The 18,778-nt window shown below is 44.1% G+C and overlaps 1 protein-coding gene across 1 annotated transcript in view; it reads left to right on the top strand.

Annotated features, from left to right (window-relative positions):
- Positions 1-18,778, top strand: part of MLXIPL (MLX interacting protein like) — a 389,368-nt gene that overhangs the window by 120,625 nt on the left and 249,965 nt on the right. Inside the window, exons 2-3 of the mRNA XM_030185603.1 lie at positions 4,900-5,006; positions 6,479-6,561. Coding sequence (XP_030041463.1) covers positions 4,900-5,006; positions 6,479-6,561 — 190 coding nt within the window. The remainder of the gene's footprint in view (positions 1-4,899; positions 5,007-6,478; positions 6,562-18,778) is intronic.

Here is an 18,778-nt window from a genome sequence, read left to right as displayed (position 1 = left end):
TGAGCCCTGCCCTCCCAATCCATGCCCATCCATGCTCCTCTGTCCCCTCCATTCACCCTATCCAGCAATTCCCCTCTCTCCCTGAGCCCTGCCCTGCAATCCATATCCATCCATGCCCCTCTGTCCCTTGCCCCCTCCATTCATCCCTGAACCTATCCAGCAATTCCTCTCTCTCCCTTCCATGAACCCTGCCCTTGCATGCTCCTCTCTCTCCCCTGCACTCCGGCAACTATTTCCTTTCTTTTTTTTTTTCTTTTAATTTTACCTCCGTGACCACCCGCCAGCGCAGCGTCAGTGCAGGAGGTGGCGCTCCCGACGTGTCTAGCCTTCCCCTTCGCTCATGTTCCGCCTTCTTCTGACGTCAAGGAAATGACGTCAGAAGAAGGCGGAACATGAGCGAAGGGGAAGGCTAGACCGGGAGCACCGCCTCCTGCACTGATGCTGCGCTGCCGGACGGAGGTAAAATTAAAAGTATTAAAAAAAGAAAAAGGGATCTTGCTGCAGGAGAGAAGAGAGCGCGGGCAGTTGGGCAATGGGAGTGGGAGGGCGAGGAGGTAAGCATGGTGCAGCGGTGCCCCCCAAATGACGGCGCCCCCCTGCCATGCTTACCTCGCTTACCGTATTGGCACGGCCCTGCTCCCCTTGTCCGTTCCCCTATCTCCCCAACCCCTTCATCCTTTTCCTCCTTTCCCGAAATCACTGATGAGGAAACACATCTTCTCTCCTCCTCAAAATGAACTACCTGTTCCTCTGATCCCATTCCTACCCACCTTCTTAACACCATCTCTGCTACTCTCACCCCTTTTATCTGTCATATCCTCAATCTTTCACTTTCCACTGCGACCATTCCTGATGCCTTCAAACATGCCGTGGTCACACCACTCCTTAAGAAGCCTTCACTACCTGTCCTTCCAACTATCGACCCATCTCCCTCCTCTCCTTCCTCTCTTTCCTCTCCAAGATACTTGAACGTGCCGTTCACCGCCGCTGTCTTGACTTTCTTTCATCTCAAGCTGTTCTTGACCCACTCCAATCTGGCTTTCGCCCTCTTTATTCAAATGAAACTGCACTTACAAAAGTTTTCAACGACCTGTTACTGTCCAAATCCAAAGGTCTCTATTCTATCCTCATCCTTCTCGATCTATCCACCGCTTTTGACACTGTTGATCACAGCTTACTCCTTGATAAGTTGTCTTCACTTGGATTCTTTCCTGGTTCTCCTCCTACCTCTCGCTTCGCACCTTTAGTGTACACTCTGGTGGATCCTCTTCCACTTCTATCCCACTACCAATCGGTGTACCTCAGGGTTCTGTTCTTGGTCCTCTCCTGTTCTCCATCTACACTTCTTCTCTTGGCTCTCTGATATCATCCCATGGCTTTCAATACCATCTCTACACTGACGACTCCCAGATCTACCTCTCTACCCCCGAAATCTCAACCAGCATCCAGACCAATGTATCAGCCTGCCTATCTGATATTGATGCCTGTATGTCTCAACGTCATCTGAAACTTAACATGGCCAAAACCGAGCTTCTCATCTTTCCCCCTAAACCCACCTATCCTCTCCCCCCTTTCTCTATTTCTGTGGATGGCACTCTCATTCTCCCTGTCTCATCAGCTCGTAACCTTGGGGTCATCTTCGACTCCTCTCTCTCCTTCTCTGCTCACATTCAGCAGATTGCCAAAACCTGTCGTTTCTTTCTCTATAACATCAGCAAAATCCATCCCTTCATCTCTGAGCACTCTACCAGAACCCTTATCCACCTCTCTTATCACCTCTCGCCTAGATTATTGCAACCTGCTTCTCACCGGCCTCCCACTTAGCCATCTCTCTCCTCTTCAATCAGTCCAAAACTCTGCTGCGTGACTCATTTTCCGCCAGAGTCGCTATGCTCACATTAGCCCTCTCCTCAAGTCACTTCACTGGCTCCCTATCTGTTTCCGCATTCAATTCAAACTTCTCTTACTGACCTATAGGTGCATTCACTCTACTGCTCCCCAGTACCTCTCCACTCTTGTCTCTCACTACGCCCCCCCCCCTCGGGTACTCCGTTTTATGGACAAATCTCTCTTGTCTGTCCCCTTCTCCTCTACTACTAATTCCAGATTCCGTTCCTAAGTACATATACATAAGTAATGCCATACTGGGAAAAGACCAAGGGTCTATCGAGCCCAGCATCCTGTCCACGACAGCGGCCAATCCAGGCCAAGGGCACCTGGCAAGCTTCCCAAACGTACAAACATTCTATACATGTTATTCCTGGAATTTTGGATTTTTCCAAGTCCGTTTAGTAGCGGTTTATGGACTTGTCCTTTAGGAAACCGTCCAACCCCTTTTTAAACTCTGCTAAGCTAACCGCCTTCACCACTTTCTCCGGCAACGAATTCCAGAGTTTAATTACACGTTGGGTGAAGAAAAAGTTTCTCCGATTTGTTTTAAATTTACTACACTGTAGTTTCATCGCATGCCCCCTAGTCCTAGTATTTTTGGAAAGCGTGAACAGAAGCTTCACATCCACCTGTTCCACTCCACTCATTATTTTATATACCTCTATCATGTCTCCCCTCAGCCGTCTCTTCTCCAAGCTGTATAGCCCTAGCCTCCTTAGTCTTTCTTCATAGGGAAGTCGTCCCATCCCCGCTATCATTTTAGTCGCCCTTCGCTGCACCTTTTCCAATTCTACTATATCTTTCTTGAGATGCGGCGACCAGAATTGAACACAATTCTCAAGGTGCGGTCGCACCATGGAGCGATACAACGGCATTATAACATCCTCACACCTGTTTTCCATACCTTTCCTAATAATACCCAGCATTCTATTCGCTTTCTTAGCCGCAGCAGCACACTGAGCAGAAGGTTTCAGTGTCTTATCGACGACGACACCCAGATCCCTTTCTTGGTCCGTAACTCCTAACGTGGAACCTTGCATGACGTAGCTATAATTCGGGTTCTTTTTTCCCACATGCATCACCTTGCACTTGCTCACATTAAACATCATCTGCCATTTAGCTGCCCAGTCTCCCAGTCTCGTAAGGTCCTCTTGTAATTTTTCACAATCCTGTCGTGATTTAACGACTTTGAATAACTTTGTGTCATCAGCAAATTTAATTACCTCGCTAGTTACTCCCATCTCTAAATCATTTATAAATATATTAAAAAGCAGCGGTCCTAGCACGGGACCCCTGAGGAACCCCACTAACTACCCTTCTCCATTGTGAATACTGCCCATTTAACCCCACTCTCTGTTTCCTATCCTTCAACCAGTTTTTAATCCACAATAGGACATTTCCTCCTATCCCATGACCCTCCAATTTCCTCTGTAGCCTTTCATGAGGTACCTTGTCAAACGCCTTTTGAAAATCCAGATACACAATATCAACCGACTCCCCTTTGTCCACATGTTTGTTCACTCCTTCAAAGAATTGAAGTAAATTGGTCAGGCAAGATTTCCCCACACAAAAGCCATGCTGACTTGGTCTCAGTAATCCATGTCCTCGGATGTGCTCTGTAATTTTGTTTTTAATAATAGCCTCTACCATTTTCCCAGGCACCGACGTCAGACTCACTGGTCTATAATTTCCCGGATCTCCCCTGGAGCCTTTTTAAAAAATGGGCGTTACATTGGCCACCCTCCAATCTTCTGGTACCACGCTCGATTTTAAGGATAAGTTGCATATCACTAGCAGTAGCTCCGCAAGCTCGTTTTTCAGTTCTATCAGTACTCTAGGATGAATACCATCCGGTCCAGGAGATTTGCTACTCTTCAGTTTGCCGAACTGCCCCATTACGTCCTCCAGGTTTACCGTGAAGTCAGTAAGGTTCTCCGACTCGTCCGCTTGAAATACCATTTCCGACACCGGTATCCCACCCAAATCTTCCTCGGTGAAGACTGAAGCAAAGAATTCATTCAGTCTCTCCGCTACGTCTTTGTCTTCCTTGATCGCCCCTTTTACCCCTCGGTCATCCAGCGGCCCAACCGATTCTTTTGCCGGCTTCCTGCTTTTAATATACCGAAAAAAAATTTTACTATGTTTTTTTGCCTCTAATGCTATCTTTTTTTCATACTCCCTCTTGGCCTTCTTAATCTGCGCCTTGCATTTGCTTTGACACTCCTTATGCTGTTTCTTGTTATTTTCAGACGGTTCCTTCTTCCATTTTCTGAAGGCGTTTCTTTTAGCCCTAATAGCTTCCTTCACCTCACTTTTCAACCAGGCCGGGTGTCTTTTGGACTTCCGTCTTTCTTTTCTAATTTGCGGAATATGTATGGCCTGGGCCTCCAGGATGGTATTTTTGAACAGCGTCCACGCCTGTTGTACAGTTTTTACTCTCTCAGTTGCCCCCCTAAGTTTTTTTTTTACCGTTCTTCTCATTTTATCATAGTCTCCTTTTTTAAAGTTAAACGCTTTTATCTCGCTGCTCCTCACGCCTGGAATAGACTTCCCGAGCCTGTACGTTTAGCGCCATCTTTGGCCATTTTCAAATCCAGGCTAAAAGCCCACCTTGCTGCTTTTGACTACTAACCACTACTCACTTGCCCTGTACCCTTTTACCCCCACCTCTTTAATTCCCTTACCTCTTAGTTGTTCTGTCTGTTTGCCTGTCCTATTTAGATTGTGAGCTCTTTGAGCAGGGACTTTCTTTTCATGTTTGGTGTACAGCGCTGCGTATGCCTTGTAGCGCTATAGAAGTGATAAGTAGTAGTAGTAGAATGGATGAGGAGGGGAACTTAAATAGATCAGGTGGTAAGTCTCCCTGCACAGAGAGGGGAAAAATGACCATTTCTCATTATCTCTCCCTCCCCTTCTCTTTCTCAATTTAATGGATTAGCTATAACTAATGTTCTTCCCTGAGCTGATTCAGAGAGGATTTCTCTAATGTCTTGTTTTGTTTTTTTGTAGTGGGAAGCTGGTATCTCCAAAATGGAAGAATTTTAAAGGGTTGCGACTTTTGTGCAGAGAAAAAATCCGTCTGAATAATGCCATCTGGAGAGCCTGGTACATCCAGTGTAAGTGAAGTGTCACTGGCTAGTACATAGTACGTATTCCTCCCTCTGAAACCTGATGAAAACAATGTCCATCCCTGTGGAACCTGGTGCAGCTACTGTGGCGAACACTCCTTGCCTAACCTGGGCTCTCTGGGGTGAGAGACGTGGCTGAGCCTGATGTATCCAATACAAGCAGTACTCAAGTTACAATCCTTGGGGAATCTATTACCTTTGGTATAGGTAACTCTGGTGTGATCAACCACCAATGAATTCCAGTTGAACCCATTATAATTTGGTGTCAGTGACAGAATTGATGGACCTGGTAATGTGCAACTCAATATTCAAAGGCACATGTCAGAAAAACAGCACCTGTTATCTGGATAAGAGCTACTGACTGGGATATTCAGGGGCTCTATCTGGATGGTACCTCTGAATATCCTTACAGACCACCTCTGCACTGTCTGGAAAATTCCTCTGAATATCTTTACAGACGCTCCTCTCTGTTAGGATAGTGCTTCTGAATATCCTTATAGACCCCCTGTAGAGTGGAGGAGTAGCCTAATGGTTATTGCAGTGGGCTGAGAACCAGGGGAACCAGGTTCAGTTCCCACTGTGGCTCTGGGGAACTCATTTATCCCTCCATTACCCCAGGAAAAAAATTAAGTACCGGTATATAATTTGTATAAATCATTTTGATTGTGACTACAGAAAGGCAGTATGTCAAATTGCACCCTCTTTCACTTTTCCCTGTGTTATTCATCTAATGCTTCTGAATATCCTTAAAGAAACATCCTGGTACTGCCCGGATGGTGCCTCTATATTCTTACAGACAATCTTGGCACTATGTGGATAGTTTGAGACGGGTCTTGGGAGGACCCAGGGTCATACTGGAACTTCTTGAGAGTGGCAATGTTCAGTCTACTATCCAGATAACTTATCTGCATAACTTAGGACAGATAGACGGCTGTCCTAAATTATCTGGCAAATAGACTGAATTTTGCCATTATCTGAATAAGTTCTGGTGCTCTCTGCCTTATCTCAATATTCGGCACCATCCACTGTCTAGATAGTAGCGCTGAATGTCCAGATATTTTTTTAATCACTACACCTAAAGTTTAAAAAGAATACTGACAGCTACAGCTGAATTCTGATTTTGTAATGTTATTTCTTGTTGGCCAGCAGTTCCCACCTGTCCACTAGGTGCCACTGTTGAGTGCTGGGGGCTGTGAACACTGCATACATAGAATCCCCCCCCCCCTCCCTCACCCAGCTGTCCTGGGAGCAGAAGTCAGGTCTGTGAATTAAAAACAGGTTTTCTGTAAGACAGTGCACACAACTGTACTGAACCACAAGGGTGGCCTTGTAATCCACTGTCACTGACTCCCACTCCTGGGCCCAGTATAGTTCAATGTTGGACTTCTGAGTCTGATTGGATTGAAACGTACTGTTGGAAGTTGTATATAGGTCTAATTTGGTTCCATTTTGTCTTGTAGATGTTGAAAAGAGGAAGAACCCAGTTTGTGGATTTGTGACTCCTCTGGAAGGTTCTGAAGCTGATACTCATCGGAAGCCGGAGGTACAGATGTTTTTCTGATCATGACCTGAGAGAAAAATTAAGTAGAGGCTGACCAAAACCTCTTTTTTTCAGCTTCAGCCAAAGCTGAAACAAGTCCCACCCCCAAACCATAGTAGCCTCCTCTCTTTCCCTCCTCCTCCTCCCCCTTCAAACAAAGGTAGCCCCCTCCCTCCTCCCGAACAAATGTAGCCCACCCCTCCCACCAGACCAAACTTAGTCGCTGGTGGTCTAGTGGCTAGTTGGAGCAGAAGCAATCCCAGTCACTCCTGCCCTTGTCATCTCTGCTGTCAAAATGACTGCCTCAAACCCCAGCTGAAGACTGCCATTGAGGGTCTCAGCCACTGAAGGGACTTCAGCTGGGGTTTGCAACAGCCATTTTGATGGTTGAGATGACAGGGGCAGGAGTGACTGGAGATTGTTCCTGCCCCAACAAGCAACTAGACCACTAGGGTTTCTAAGGTAAGCCCAAGGGTGTACTCACATATCCGTCATTCTAGTTAAACAAGTTGCCGTCATGTAATCTAATCTTATATTGATATTTCTATACCGTCTTTTCCCAACAAAGTTGAGCCCTAAGCAGTTTACAAAAATAAACAAAAGAAGGAAATATTTACAACAAACATCACACATCACAACTTTGTTAAAAACTATACGAACATAAGAATAGCCACACTGGGTCAGACCAGTGGTCCATCTAGCCCAGTATCCTGTTTCCAACACTGGCTAATCCAGGTCACTAGTACCTGGCAGAAACCCAAATCATAGCCACATACCATGCTACCAATTCCAGGGCAAACAGTGGCTTCCCATGTCTGTCTCAAAAACAGACTATGGGCTTTTTCTGCAGGAATTTGTCCAAATCTTTTTTAAACCCAGATATTTATTTATTTATTGCACTTGTATCCCACATTTTCCCACCTATTTGCAGGCTCATTGTGGCTTACAAAGATCTGTTTTGGCATCGCCATAACAGGGAGGAAATACAATTGGTGTTGCAAAGAGAGAGCAGAAAACAAGAGGTTAAGCAGCTGTACAGTGAGAAATTCTGAATAACAGAATGTAAGGGCTGTGTTCAAGTCGTTATGGGTTCTCGTGGTAGGCTTTGAGAAAGAGAGAGGTTTTCAGAGCTTTGCGGAAGCTATTTAATTCATTGATCGATTTCAGGTGAGTTGGTAGTGCATTCCATATCTTCGTACTCATATAGGAAAAGCTAGATGCATGTGTGAGTTTGTACTTGACCCCTTTACAGCTGGGGAAGTGTAGGTTGAGAAAGGTGCGGGAAGATTGTTTGGCATTTCTGGGTGGAAGGTCCACTAGGTCTAGCATGTAGGTCGGGGCATCTCCATGAATGATTTTATGAACAATCGTGCATATCTTGCACGTGGTACGTTCTTTCAGTGGGAGCCGGTGTAGGTTCTTTCTTAGGGGTTTTGCACTTTCATATTTTGTTTTTCCAAATATGAGTCTGGCTGCGGTATTCTGGACTGTTTGGAGTTTCTTGATGTTCTGTTCTTTACAGCCAGCATAGAGTGAGTTGCAATAGTCCAGGTGACTTAGTACTAGGGATTGAACTAGGTTTCGAAAGATGGCTCTTGGGAAGAAAGGTTTTACTCTTTTGAGTTTCCTCATGGAGTGGAACATTTTCTTTGTTGTATTCTTCACGTGGTTTTCAAGTGTGAGGTTTCGGTCAATGGTGACTCCCAGAATTTTCAGATTGTTTGAGATGGGGAGGGAAATGTTAGGGGTGGTTATGGTGGTGAATTTATTTGTGTTATGTTGTGAGGTTAATATAAGACATTGTGTTTTTCTGCATTGAGTTTTAGCTGGAATGCATCCGCCCAAGAGTGCATGATTTGGAAGCTTTGGTTGATTTCGTTGGTAATTTCCTTTAGGTCTTGTTTGAGTGGGATGTAGATTGTGACATCATCTGCATATATATATGGGTTAAGGTTTTGATTGTCTAATAGCTTGGCTAGTGGTATCATCATTAGGTTAAAGAGGGTTGGTGAGAGGGGGGATCCTTGGGGGACTCCACATTCAGGTATCCATGGGTCTGATATCACCGTGTTAGTTGTTACTTGGTATGATCCAGTTGTCAGGAATCCTCTAAACCAATTAAGAACATTACCTCCAACTCCAAAGTATTCCAGGATGTGTAGTAATATTTGGTGGTTAACCATGTTGAAGGCACTGGACATGTCAAATTGTAGGAGAAGTATGTTATTGCCTGTTGCAATTGTTTGTTTAAATTTGTTCATTAGGGTTACTAGTACTGTTTCTGTGCTATGGTTTGATCGGAATCCTGATTGGGATTCGTGCAAGATTGAGTGTTTATTTAGGTGGTTGCTGAGTTGTTTCGTCACTGCCCCTTCCATTAATTTGGTTATTAGAGGGATAGATGCTACTGGGCAGTAGTTGGTTAGGTCGTTTGGTCGTTTGTACTTTTCTTTGTGTCTTTAGGTAATGGAGTAAGTAAAATATTTCCTTTATCCTTTGGGAAAAGACCATTTTGTAGCATGTAGTTCAAGTGTCTTGTGAGGTCTGTTATAAAATGTTGGGGGGCGTTTCCTATCAGATTACTAGGACAAATGTCTACTCTGCAGTGCGATTTGGCGTATCTTTTGAGTAGTTGGGAGATATTTTCGATTGATAGTGCGTCAAAGTTGGTCCATAATCGGTCTGCTGGGTATTCTCCATGTATTGGATCTAGGCATTCAATGAGGTTTGCATAATCAATTGGGTTGCTGGGTATAGTGGTTCGTAGCTTTATGATTTTCTCTTTGAAGTAATTGGCCAGGTTGTTCGCTGATGGGGTATTTATGTTATTAGAGGTGATCGGTGTGGTATTTAGTAGATTGTTTACGAGTTGGAAGAGTTTATGTGTACCCTTGTAGCCTGGACCGATTTTAGTTTTATAATGTGATCTTTTGGTCTGTCTAATAGTGTATTTGTATTTCCTCTGTAGTTGTTTCCAGGCGTTGAGTGAAGAGTCGTCTTTTTTTCTTGTTCCATGCACGTTCGAGTCTTCTGACTTGTGTCTTTAGTTCTCCAGTTAACCATGGTATTGAGTTTTTTCTATGTGAGGTTCTGGTTTGGAGTGGTGCTATGTTGTCTAATATGATTCTGCATCTGTTGTCCCAGTCATGGAGAAATTGGGTTAAGTCTGTTTGTGTTGTCCATTCGTTGTCATAGATTTGTTGCCAGAACGTTAGTGGGTCTATTCTGCCTCTCGTGGTGTACATTGTTTGTTCTTGTTTAAGTTGTGAATGATTTGTTCGCCAGTGAAGAATGGTATGCCAGTGGGTATGCTAACTGCTGTTACTACATCCTCTGGCAAAGAGATCCAGATCGTAACTATTTGTTGAGTGAAAAAATATGTCCTCCTATTTGTTTTAAAAGTATTTCCATGTAACTTCCTTGAGTGTCCCCTAGTCTTTGTAGATTTGGAACAAGTAAAAAAATTGATTCACTTCTACAAAGTAGAAACCCAAGGGAGACATATGTGCTAGGTGGTGAGAGGCATGCACAGACAGGGAGAGGAATCTTGGCTTGACAGTATCTGAGGATCTGAAGGCGATGAAACAGTGTGACAAGGTGGTGGCCATAGCCAGAAGGATGCTAGGCTGTATAGAAAGAGGAGTAACCAGTAGAAGAAAGAAGGTGTTAATACCCTTGAACAAACCATTGGTGAGACCCCACCTGGAGTATTGCGTTCAGTTTTGGAGGCCGTATCTTGCTAAAGATGTAAGAAGACTTGAAGTGATCCAGAGGAAGGCGACAAGAATGATATGGGGCTTGCAGTAAAGGACATATGAGAAGTGACTGGAAGACCTGACTGTGTATACCCAAGAGGAGAGGAAGGATGGGGAGATATGATACAGATGTTCAAATACTTGAAAGGTATTAATATAGAAACAAATATTTTCCAGAGAAGGGAAAGTGGTAAAACTAGAGGACATGAATTGCGGTTGCAGGGTGGTAGACTTAGGAGTAATGTCAGAAAACTTTTTCACAGAGAGAGTGGTGAATGCCTGGAATGACCTCCCGAGGGAGGTGGTATAAACAAAAACTGGTGGAATTCAAAAAGGTGTGGGATGAACACAGAGGATCTTTAATTAGAAAATGAATGATATAAAAAACAAAATTTAAAGGGTTGCATATGTGTTTGCATGTCAAGTGGTGCTTAGATGGCGACTCTGGCTGCATCAACTAAGGCAGGTGCAGGGCTGGCTTGTACAGTCTGAGTGATCCGGTTTACGATGGGCTGGAGAGATCTTCGAAGGACAATCCAGTGGTTTGGAACATGACAGTGCTGGGCAGACTTTTACAGTCTTTGTCCTGTAAATGACAAGGTGGATTTGGATAGACTGGAGTGGGTTTTGACGGCAACTCCAGTAGTTGGAACAAAAGGACTGAGCTGGGCGAGCTTCTATGGTCTATGTTCCAGAAACAGCAAAGAAAGAGCATGATCAAGTATATAATATCATGTTCACTGTTGATTTAATCTTGATTTGATAATGAATGTGACTGCTGGGCAGACTGGATGGACCATTCAGGTCTTTATCTGCCGTCACTTATTATGTTACGTTGCTCGTTCTACACCACTCAGGATTTTGTAGACCTCAATCATATTTTGGAACAGTAAAGTTTAAAGAGATTTTCTTTAATAAGATGGGAAGGACATTCCATTCCTGAACTGCTTTATAGGAAACGACTCTTTTAATTGCCTTTTGTTGTGAACATATTTAAAAGTTGGGAATAAAAGAGAACAATGATCTTTTTTTTTTTTTTTTTATAAGTAATTTTTTATTAAGGTACCAGAACACCAACAGCATTACATTACAACGCAAATAATTCCAAAGCAAGGGTAACCCTACCAGCAACAAAGTTTTTTGTACATAGAGCAGTTTAATATGCTGTCACCTACTCCTCCGTTAAGCTGCCCCTGCATGTGCCAGTAATCAGTCAGTCAGTGTTCCATACACCCGGTTTTTTTCATTATCTCCCTCCACCCCACATTAGCCCCCCTTCCCCGCTACTTCCCTCCCCCCTCCAACCCCCCGCCCTCTCCCGGAGAACTTTGTGAACCTGGATTCATAGCCACGTAAAGTCGCCACATATCTCTATATGCTTGACCCCTCTGGCCGGAAGATTTAGTGCGCTCCTCTTCCCAGTGCGCCATCTGCGTCATCCTACCCCTCCACTGCTGTACAGTTGGGGGTGCTTCACCGACCCAGTTTGCCAGTATTGATTTCCTGGCCAGCATTAGCGCTACACAGGCAAAGCGCACTTGTGATGGAGATAATCCCTGCCCTCTCAAAGTGTCGTCATCCCCCAGCAGTACCACCCTATAATACCACTCCACCTGCGTTGTCAACAGACGCCCCAATGTCTCCAGTACCCCCGTCCAGAAGGTGCCCAACTTCAAGCACTCCAAGAAGGTGTGCACAAGGGACCCTACTTTGTGTTTGCATCGCACACATGTGTCATCTTCCCATAATCCCATTCGCTTACCTTTCTCCCTCGTTATAAAAACACCATGGAGCAGTCTAAACTGCATTTCTTGTAGGTTTGCACTGGAGGTCATTCTAAACGCCCCCTGGAAGCATTTGGATAGCATTCCCGTAGTAATTTCCTCCCCCAATTGTTCGCTCCACCATCGTGCTAAGCCAGCAAAAAAGGGCGCTTCCTTCTGTTCCCTCCCCAGCGCATACCACACTGCCAGTTTATTGGCCGTTTCTGGCATTTGACAAAATAACTTGTCTAGCCGGGAGGTCGGCCCCTGGGACCGTACCGAAGTCAGGGACGCACAGTAATGCCTCCATTGTAAGAAGGGCAGAACATCTGCTTGGGACAAATTCCATTGAACTCTTGCCTGCTCGAATGTAGGGAAAAGCCCGCCTCCCAGTGCTGTAAAATCTCCCACATATCTACATCCATTGCTGGCCCAGATTTTGAAACGCGACCCTCCTTGTCCTGCTGGGAATTGAGGGTTTTCAATTGCTGCAAGGAAGGGTGACGCACCCACCGCTCCCCCCAATACCCTTCTCCACCAAGCCCAGGCCCGACTCAAAGGGTGGAGCAAAAACCCGATACCCCCTTTCCTGTTCCTCCCCCCTTGCAAAAAATTGAATGCCGACTGCTGAAGCTGCTCGTCCTGCCATATAGCCTGCGGCGCAAATTTGGAGTTCCCCGAATGCAATTCATGGATCCAGCGCAGCATAGCCGCCACGTTGTATAAGCGCAAGTCTGGCAAATTTATCCCTCCCTTTGCCCTATCCAGTGTCAGTTTAGCAAAACCTATCCGCGCTCGTCTCCCTGCCCATAGAAAAGTTCCAATGAACCCTTTGTAGTAGGATTCATCCTTCCTCGTGATCCATAAAGGTAACATCTGTATAGGATATAATATTTTTGGCAACATGACCATTTTAACCAGTGCTGCCCTTCCTAGTAAAGAGAGAGGGAGATCGCGCCACTGATGACACAACTTCCGTAGACTGTCCAATTTGTCCTGGACATTTTTGCGGTATATTACTCTCAAGTCTCTGTGTAGGTACACTCCTAGATATTTTAGAGTGCCCGTGGACCACGCAAGGGGAAAAGAGTGCACCTGCTGGCACTTACAGGGCGACGACACCGGCAGGGCCTCCGACTTATCGAAGTTTATACGCAGCCCAGAGAAGGATCCAAACTGCAAAAGCAACGTTATTAATCTAGGTACATTCTTGGTGGCATTATCCAAGTATATGAGCATGTCGTCCGCAAACATATTTATTTTAAATTCTTGAACACCCATCTTGATTCCTGTAATCTCCCTGGACTGTCTAATTTTAATGGCAAAGGGTTCAAGCGAGAGCACAAACAGCATTGGCGACAATGGGCACCCCTGCCGTGTGCCCCTTTCTAGAGAGAAGGACTGGGACAGCGTGCCGTTAATTAAGATCTGGGCAGTAGGGTTACTATACAGTGCTCGTATGCCCCCTAGAAACTCTCCCATGATGCCAAATTGGGGAAGCACCCAGAACAAGTAATCCCACAGGATCTTGTCAAAGGCTTTCTCCGCATCTAAACTGGTGATAATGGCATCTCCCGGCACCGTCCCCCATTTCTGCAATACCGACACGGCTCTAAGAACGTTGGATGACGCGTATCGCCCCGGCACAAAGCCTGCTTGATCCGTATGTATTAATGCTGGTAAGACTGCTCCCAGCCTATGCGCCATGATATTCGCAAAAAGCTTTATATCCTGATTCAAGAGTGATATCGGGCGATAACAATGATCTTTTTACAGCGCCACCTTACTGCCACTGGGAAAAGTTGCAAATCATAGGACATCCACAGGAACAATTCCCTTTAAAATATTTAAAAAAAAAACAGGCCAGAAGGGAAAGCCAATGAAGTGCAATCAAAAGGGGAGAAACATGATCACATTTTTTTCTTTTTAAAAATTAATCTTGAATAAATTGTAATTTTTTTTCAATAAAAGATCAGCAATTCAATAGTCAAGATGAGCTAAGACAGTAGCTTGAACCAACAGTGCAAAATGTTTGTCATGGAACAAAATATGAATGCATAGATCTTAATTGCTTCATCTTAAAAAAGCATTTCTTGATCATATTATTTATTTGAAATCATGAATCTAGAATGATTCCTAATGCTTTTGAAGTAGAATTGATAGCATATCATTTCCATTTAAAGAAAGGAGTATTAGAATATTGACTTCCTTTCCCTCCTTACACTCGTTAATTCCCATGTCCATGCACGTTGTCCTTTAGCTGACAGTCTACAAAGAAACAAAGAATAAGCTATTCCTAGTTGTTCCAAGGTCTGTCTGAGTCCCTGTTAATCAGGTCGTGCGTGAGCCCTTGAGCTGGGCAGGCTGGCTCTGTTGTGGGGGTTGCAGTAGGCTGTTTACTATACTGAACAGCTGCTTGGTTGAATTGGCAACCTGTGCAATGCATTGAGAGAAATACTGTTGTTTGGTTGCTGTTAAGGCTTGGTGGTACTTTGCCATGTGCTTCCCGCAGTTTAGCCTGTCTTCATCCAGGTGAGATTTGCACCATCTCCTTTCCAGTTTTCGTCCTTCGCGTTGAAGGATCCGAAGTTCTGGAGAAAGCCAAGGTGAGCGTTTGTGAGTGGGGCATAAGACCTTTTTTAGTGGTGCTGTTTTCTCTAAGGTCTTGGCTAAGTGTGTATTCCAGATGTCAACTTGTTCTGACACTGTTGTCTTTTCATCTACATGTGGATAGTCCAAGGCCTCTAGGAAATTCTCAGCTTATTTTTGTCTCTGATCTCCTTCCAAACTCTGGGAGGTGCCATTTGTTTCAGGTGGTCATTTAGGGAGAATTTAATTAGAAAATGGTCTGACCATAATAGCAGCAGCTCAATGGATTCACCCGCTTCCCCTTGTAGAGTTAACTCTTGTTATCCACTGAAAGGTTGTGCAGCTAGAAGACGTTGGAGTTGGGGATTAAACTCTCAGAAGAACTGAGAAGAAAACTTCATTTTTTTTTTTAAATTGTGGAAGGTTTCGAAAGTGTGGCTCTTTTCTTAGACACTTTTTTGAAGTAGTTCCTTTCTACTGTTCTATTCCTCTTAATCACGTAACACAATTGTAAACTGCTCTGAAAGCTCTCCTCTAGAGCGATTATATCAAGCTTTAATAAACCTGAAAACATTGGGTTGGGAATAGAATTACAATGTACAGAAGTTTTTTTTTGTTTGTTTGTTTTATTATACTGTTGTAATTTTATGCTATATGATTTTTATTTTATTTATGCAGTTTTGTTATTTTGTTTCTCTGTCTTCATTTTATTCTGTTTTGATGTTTGTCTAGAGGCACAATATTAGGTAAAGCAAATTAACTCAAGAGAGGGATCAGAAGCATTCTGGGGCATGGCTTAAACTTAACTAGATTGTGGTTATAGTCAGTGGCAATCCAGTTAAGCAGGACCACATAAGTTAGATGATCAAACAAGAAAGCAGACTAGGTAAAAAAAAAGTAGTTTATTAAAACAATACCCGACGTGGCCACGTTTCGCCCTCAGGCTGCGTCAGAGGTAGAACTAAAATGGGTATAATGAAATATACACTGTATAATTATGGTACAGCCAGAGACCCCCCCACTGGAATGGTGGCGGGCCCAGTCATAGAGCTCAGGCCATTACAGACCTTGGCTGAGTCAGAAATCTGATGGCTGACATAACTGGGAGCTCACTGGAAAAGTATGGCCTAGTTTGTAGCCCGGATTGAGGCCTAAATAAGCTAAATTAGGAAAAGTTAGGTCAATAGATATGGAAACAAAATGGAGGATTTCAGCACAAAATGGAAGCCGTATCTGTTACAAAGTGGAATTTTCTCTAAACAGTAAGATAAAGGAAATCATTAGAGCCAAAAAACAATCCTTCAGAAAGTGGAGAAGAGAACCAACTGAAAGTAACAGGATAGATCATAAGGAATGCCAAGCCAAATGCAAAGCGGAGATAAGGAGGGCAAAAAAGGACTTTGAGAAGAAATTAGCGTTGGAAGCAAAAATACATAGTAAAAAATTTTTTAGATACATTAAAAGCAGGAAACCGGCCAAAGAGTCGGTTGGGCCGCTGGACGAAAATGGTGTTAAAGGGGCGATCAAGGAGGACAAAGCCGTAGCGGAGAAATTAAATGAATTCTTTGCTTCGGTCTTCACCGAGGAGGATTTGGGGGGACACCGGTGCCGGAAAGAATATTTGAAGCGGGGGAGTCGGAGAAACTAAACAAATTCTCTGTAACCTTGGAGGATGTAATGGGTCAGTTCAGCAAGCTGAAGAGTAGTAAATCACCGGGACCTGATGGTGTTCATCCCAGAGTATTAATAGAACTAAAAAATGAACTTGCGGAGCTACTGTTAGAAATATGCAATCTGTCCCTAAAATCGAGTGTAGTACCGGAAGACTGGAGGGTAGCCAATGTTACTCCGATTTTTAAGAAGGGTTCCAGAGGAGATCCGGGAAATTATAGACCGGTGAGTCTGACGTCGGTGCCGGGCAAGATGGTGGAGGCTATTATTAAGAATAAAATTGCAGAGCATATACAAAAACATGGACTGATGAGACAAAGTCAGCACGGATTTAGTGAAGGGAAGTCTTGCCTCACCAATCTAATGCATTTTTTTGAGGGGGTAAGCAAACATGTGGACAATGGGGAGCCGGTTGATATTGTATATCTGGATTTTCAGAAGGCGTTTGACAAAGTGCCGCACGAAAGACTCCTGAAGAAATTGCAGAGCCATGGAATCGGAGGTAGGGTATTATTATGGATTAAGAACTGGTTGAAAGATAGGAAGCAGAGAGTAGGATTGCGTGGCCAGTATTCTCAGTGGAGGAGGGTAGTTAGTGGGGTCCCGCAGGGGTCTGTGCTGGGTCCGTTGCTTTTTAATGTATTTATAAATGACCTAGAGATGGGAATAACTAGTGAGCTAATTAAATTCACCGATGACACAAAATTATTCAGGGTCGTCAAGTCGCAGGAGGAATGTGAACGATTACAGGAGGACCTTGCGAGACTGGGAGAATGGGCGTGCAAGTGGCAGATGAAGTTCAATGTTGACAAGTGCAAAGTGATGCATGTGGGTAAGAGGAACCCGAATTATAGCTACATCTTGCAAGGTTCCGCGTTAGGAGTTACGGATCAAGAAAGGGATCTGGGTGTCGTCGTCGATGATACGCTGAAACCTTCTGCTCAGTGTGCTGCTGCGGCTAGGAAAGCGAATAGAATGTTGGGTGTTATTAGGAAGGGTATGGAGTCCAGGTGTGCGGATGTTATAATGCCGTTGTATCGCTCCATGGTGCGACCGCACCTGGAGTATTGTGTTCAGTACTGGTCTCCGTATCTCAAAAAAGATATAGTAGAATTGGAAAAGGTACAGCGAAGGGCGACGAAAATGATAGTGGGGATGGGACGACTTTCCTATGAAGAGAGGCTGAGAAGGCTAGGGCTTTTCAGCTTGGAGAAGAGACGGCTGAGGGGAGATATGATAGAAGTGTATAAAATAATGAGTGGAATGGATCGAGTGGATGTGAAGCGACTGTTCACGCTATCCAAAAATACTAGGACTAGAGGGCATGAGTTGAAGCTACAGTGTGGTAAATTTAAAACGAATCGGAGAAAATTTTTCTTCACCCAACGTGTAATTAGACTCTGGAATTCGTTGCCGGAGAACGTGGTACGGGCGGTTAGCTTGACGGAGTTTAAAAAGGGGTTAGATAGATTCCTAAAGGACAAGTCCATAGACCGCTATTAAATGGACTTGGAAAAATTCCGCATTTTTAGGTATAACTTGTCTGGAATGTTTTTACGTTTGGGGAGCGTGCCAGGTGCCCTTGACCTGGATTGGCCACTGTCGGTGACAGGATGCTGGGCTAGATGGACCTTTGGTCTTTCCCAGTATGGCACTACTTATGTACTTATGTACTTATGTACTCTAATGTAAGTTAGAAAAACAAGTTGAGAAATGAGTGAGTCATGCCAGGTGCAAAGAAAATAGGGAACTAGCTGTCCAAGAGGGGAGGGAGACTTTCCTGTGAGCAGGATTGTGGTCAGCCATGGTGTGAGAGAGGAAAGGTGTAGCTGGATGCAGGGTCTTGCTTAAGATTTGTGGTCAAGTGAGCTAAAGACAAAACCATGTTAGCAAGATAGAAGCTACTCATTAGCATGAGCCAATCAGTGACAACCATGACATTAGCATAGATCCAATCAGGTATATCTACTGTCATATTATCCATATCCTGAGGGCACCTATAAAAATCAGGGTATTTCCTGGTTTAAGTTAGAGAGAAGGGTTGCCACTCTCTCTCTCCAAGGGAAACCAATGTGACCAGCAGAATTGACAAATTACCTAATTGCTTTCCCTTGTAAAACCTCTAATTGGTAAAAGAAATTATAAAAGATTAGGAATTAATTAACACCTGTTTGCAGCTGGATTATTATATTCCTATAATTAATTGATTGTACGTGCCTGTTGTCAATCACTGATTTGACTTGTACCTTGGCAAATAAACTCCTCATTCCAAATGATGATTTGTGGGCTTCACTTAATGATGAAAGGCTGTAAGTATAAATGCTTTTGCTGTATCAGGCTATCTTTCGCTGCATTGTATAACTTGTAATCTAAATCCAGTTTGTCATAAGGCTGGTATCTTTTCCTTAGACCTAACATCTCTCTTAGTGGCAATTCCTTTTA

The sequence above is a fragment of the Microcaecilia unicolor genome, chromosome 13 (assembly GCF_901765095.1).
Source record: "Microcaecilia unicolor chromosome 13, aMicUni1.1, whole genome shotgun sequence".
Classification (NCBI taxonomy): domain Eukaryota; kingdom Metazoa; phylum Chordata; class Amphibia; order Gymnophiona; family Siphonopidae; genus Microcaecilia; species Microcaecilia unicolor.
This window is presented reverse-complemented; position numbering and strand designations above follow the sequence as displayed.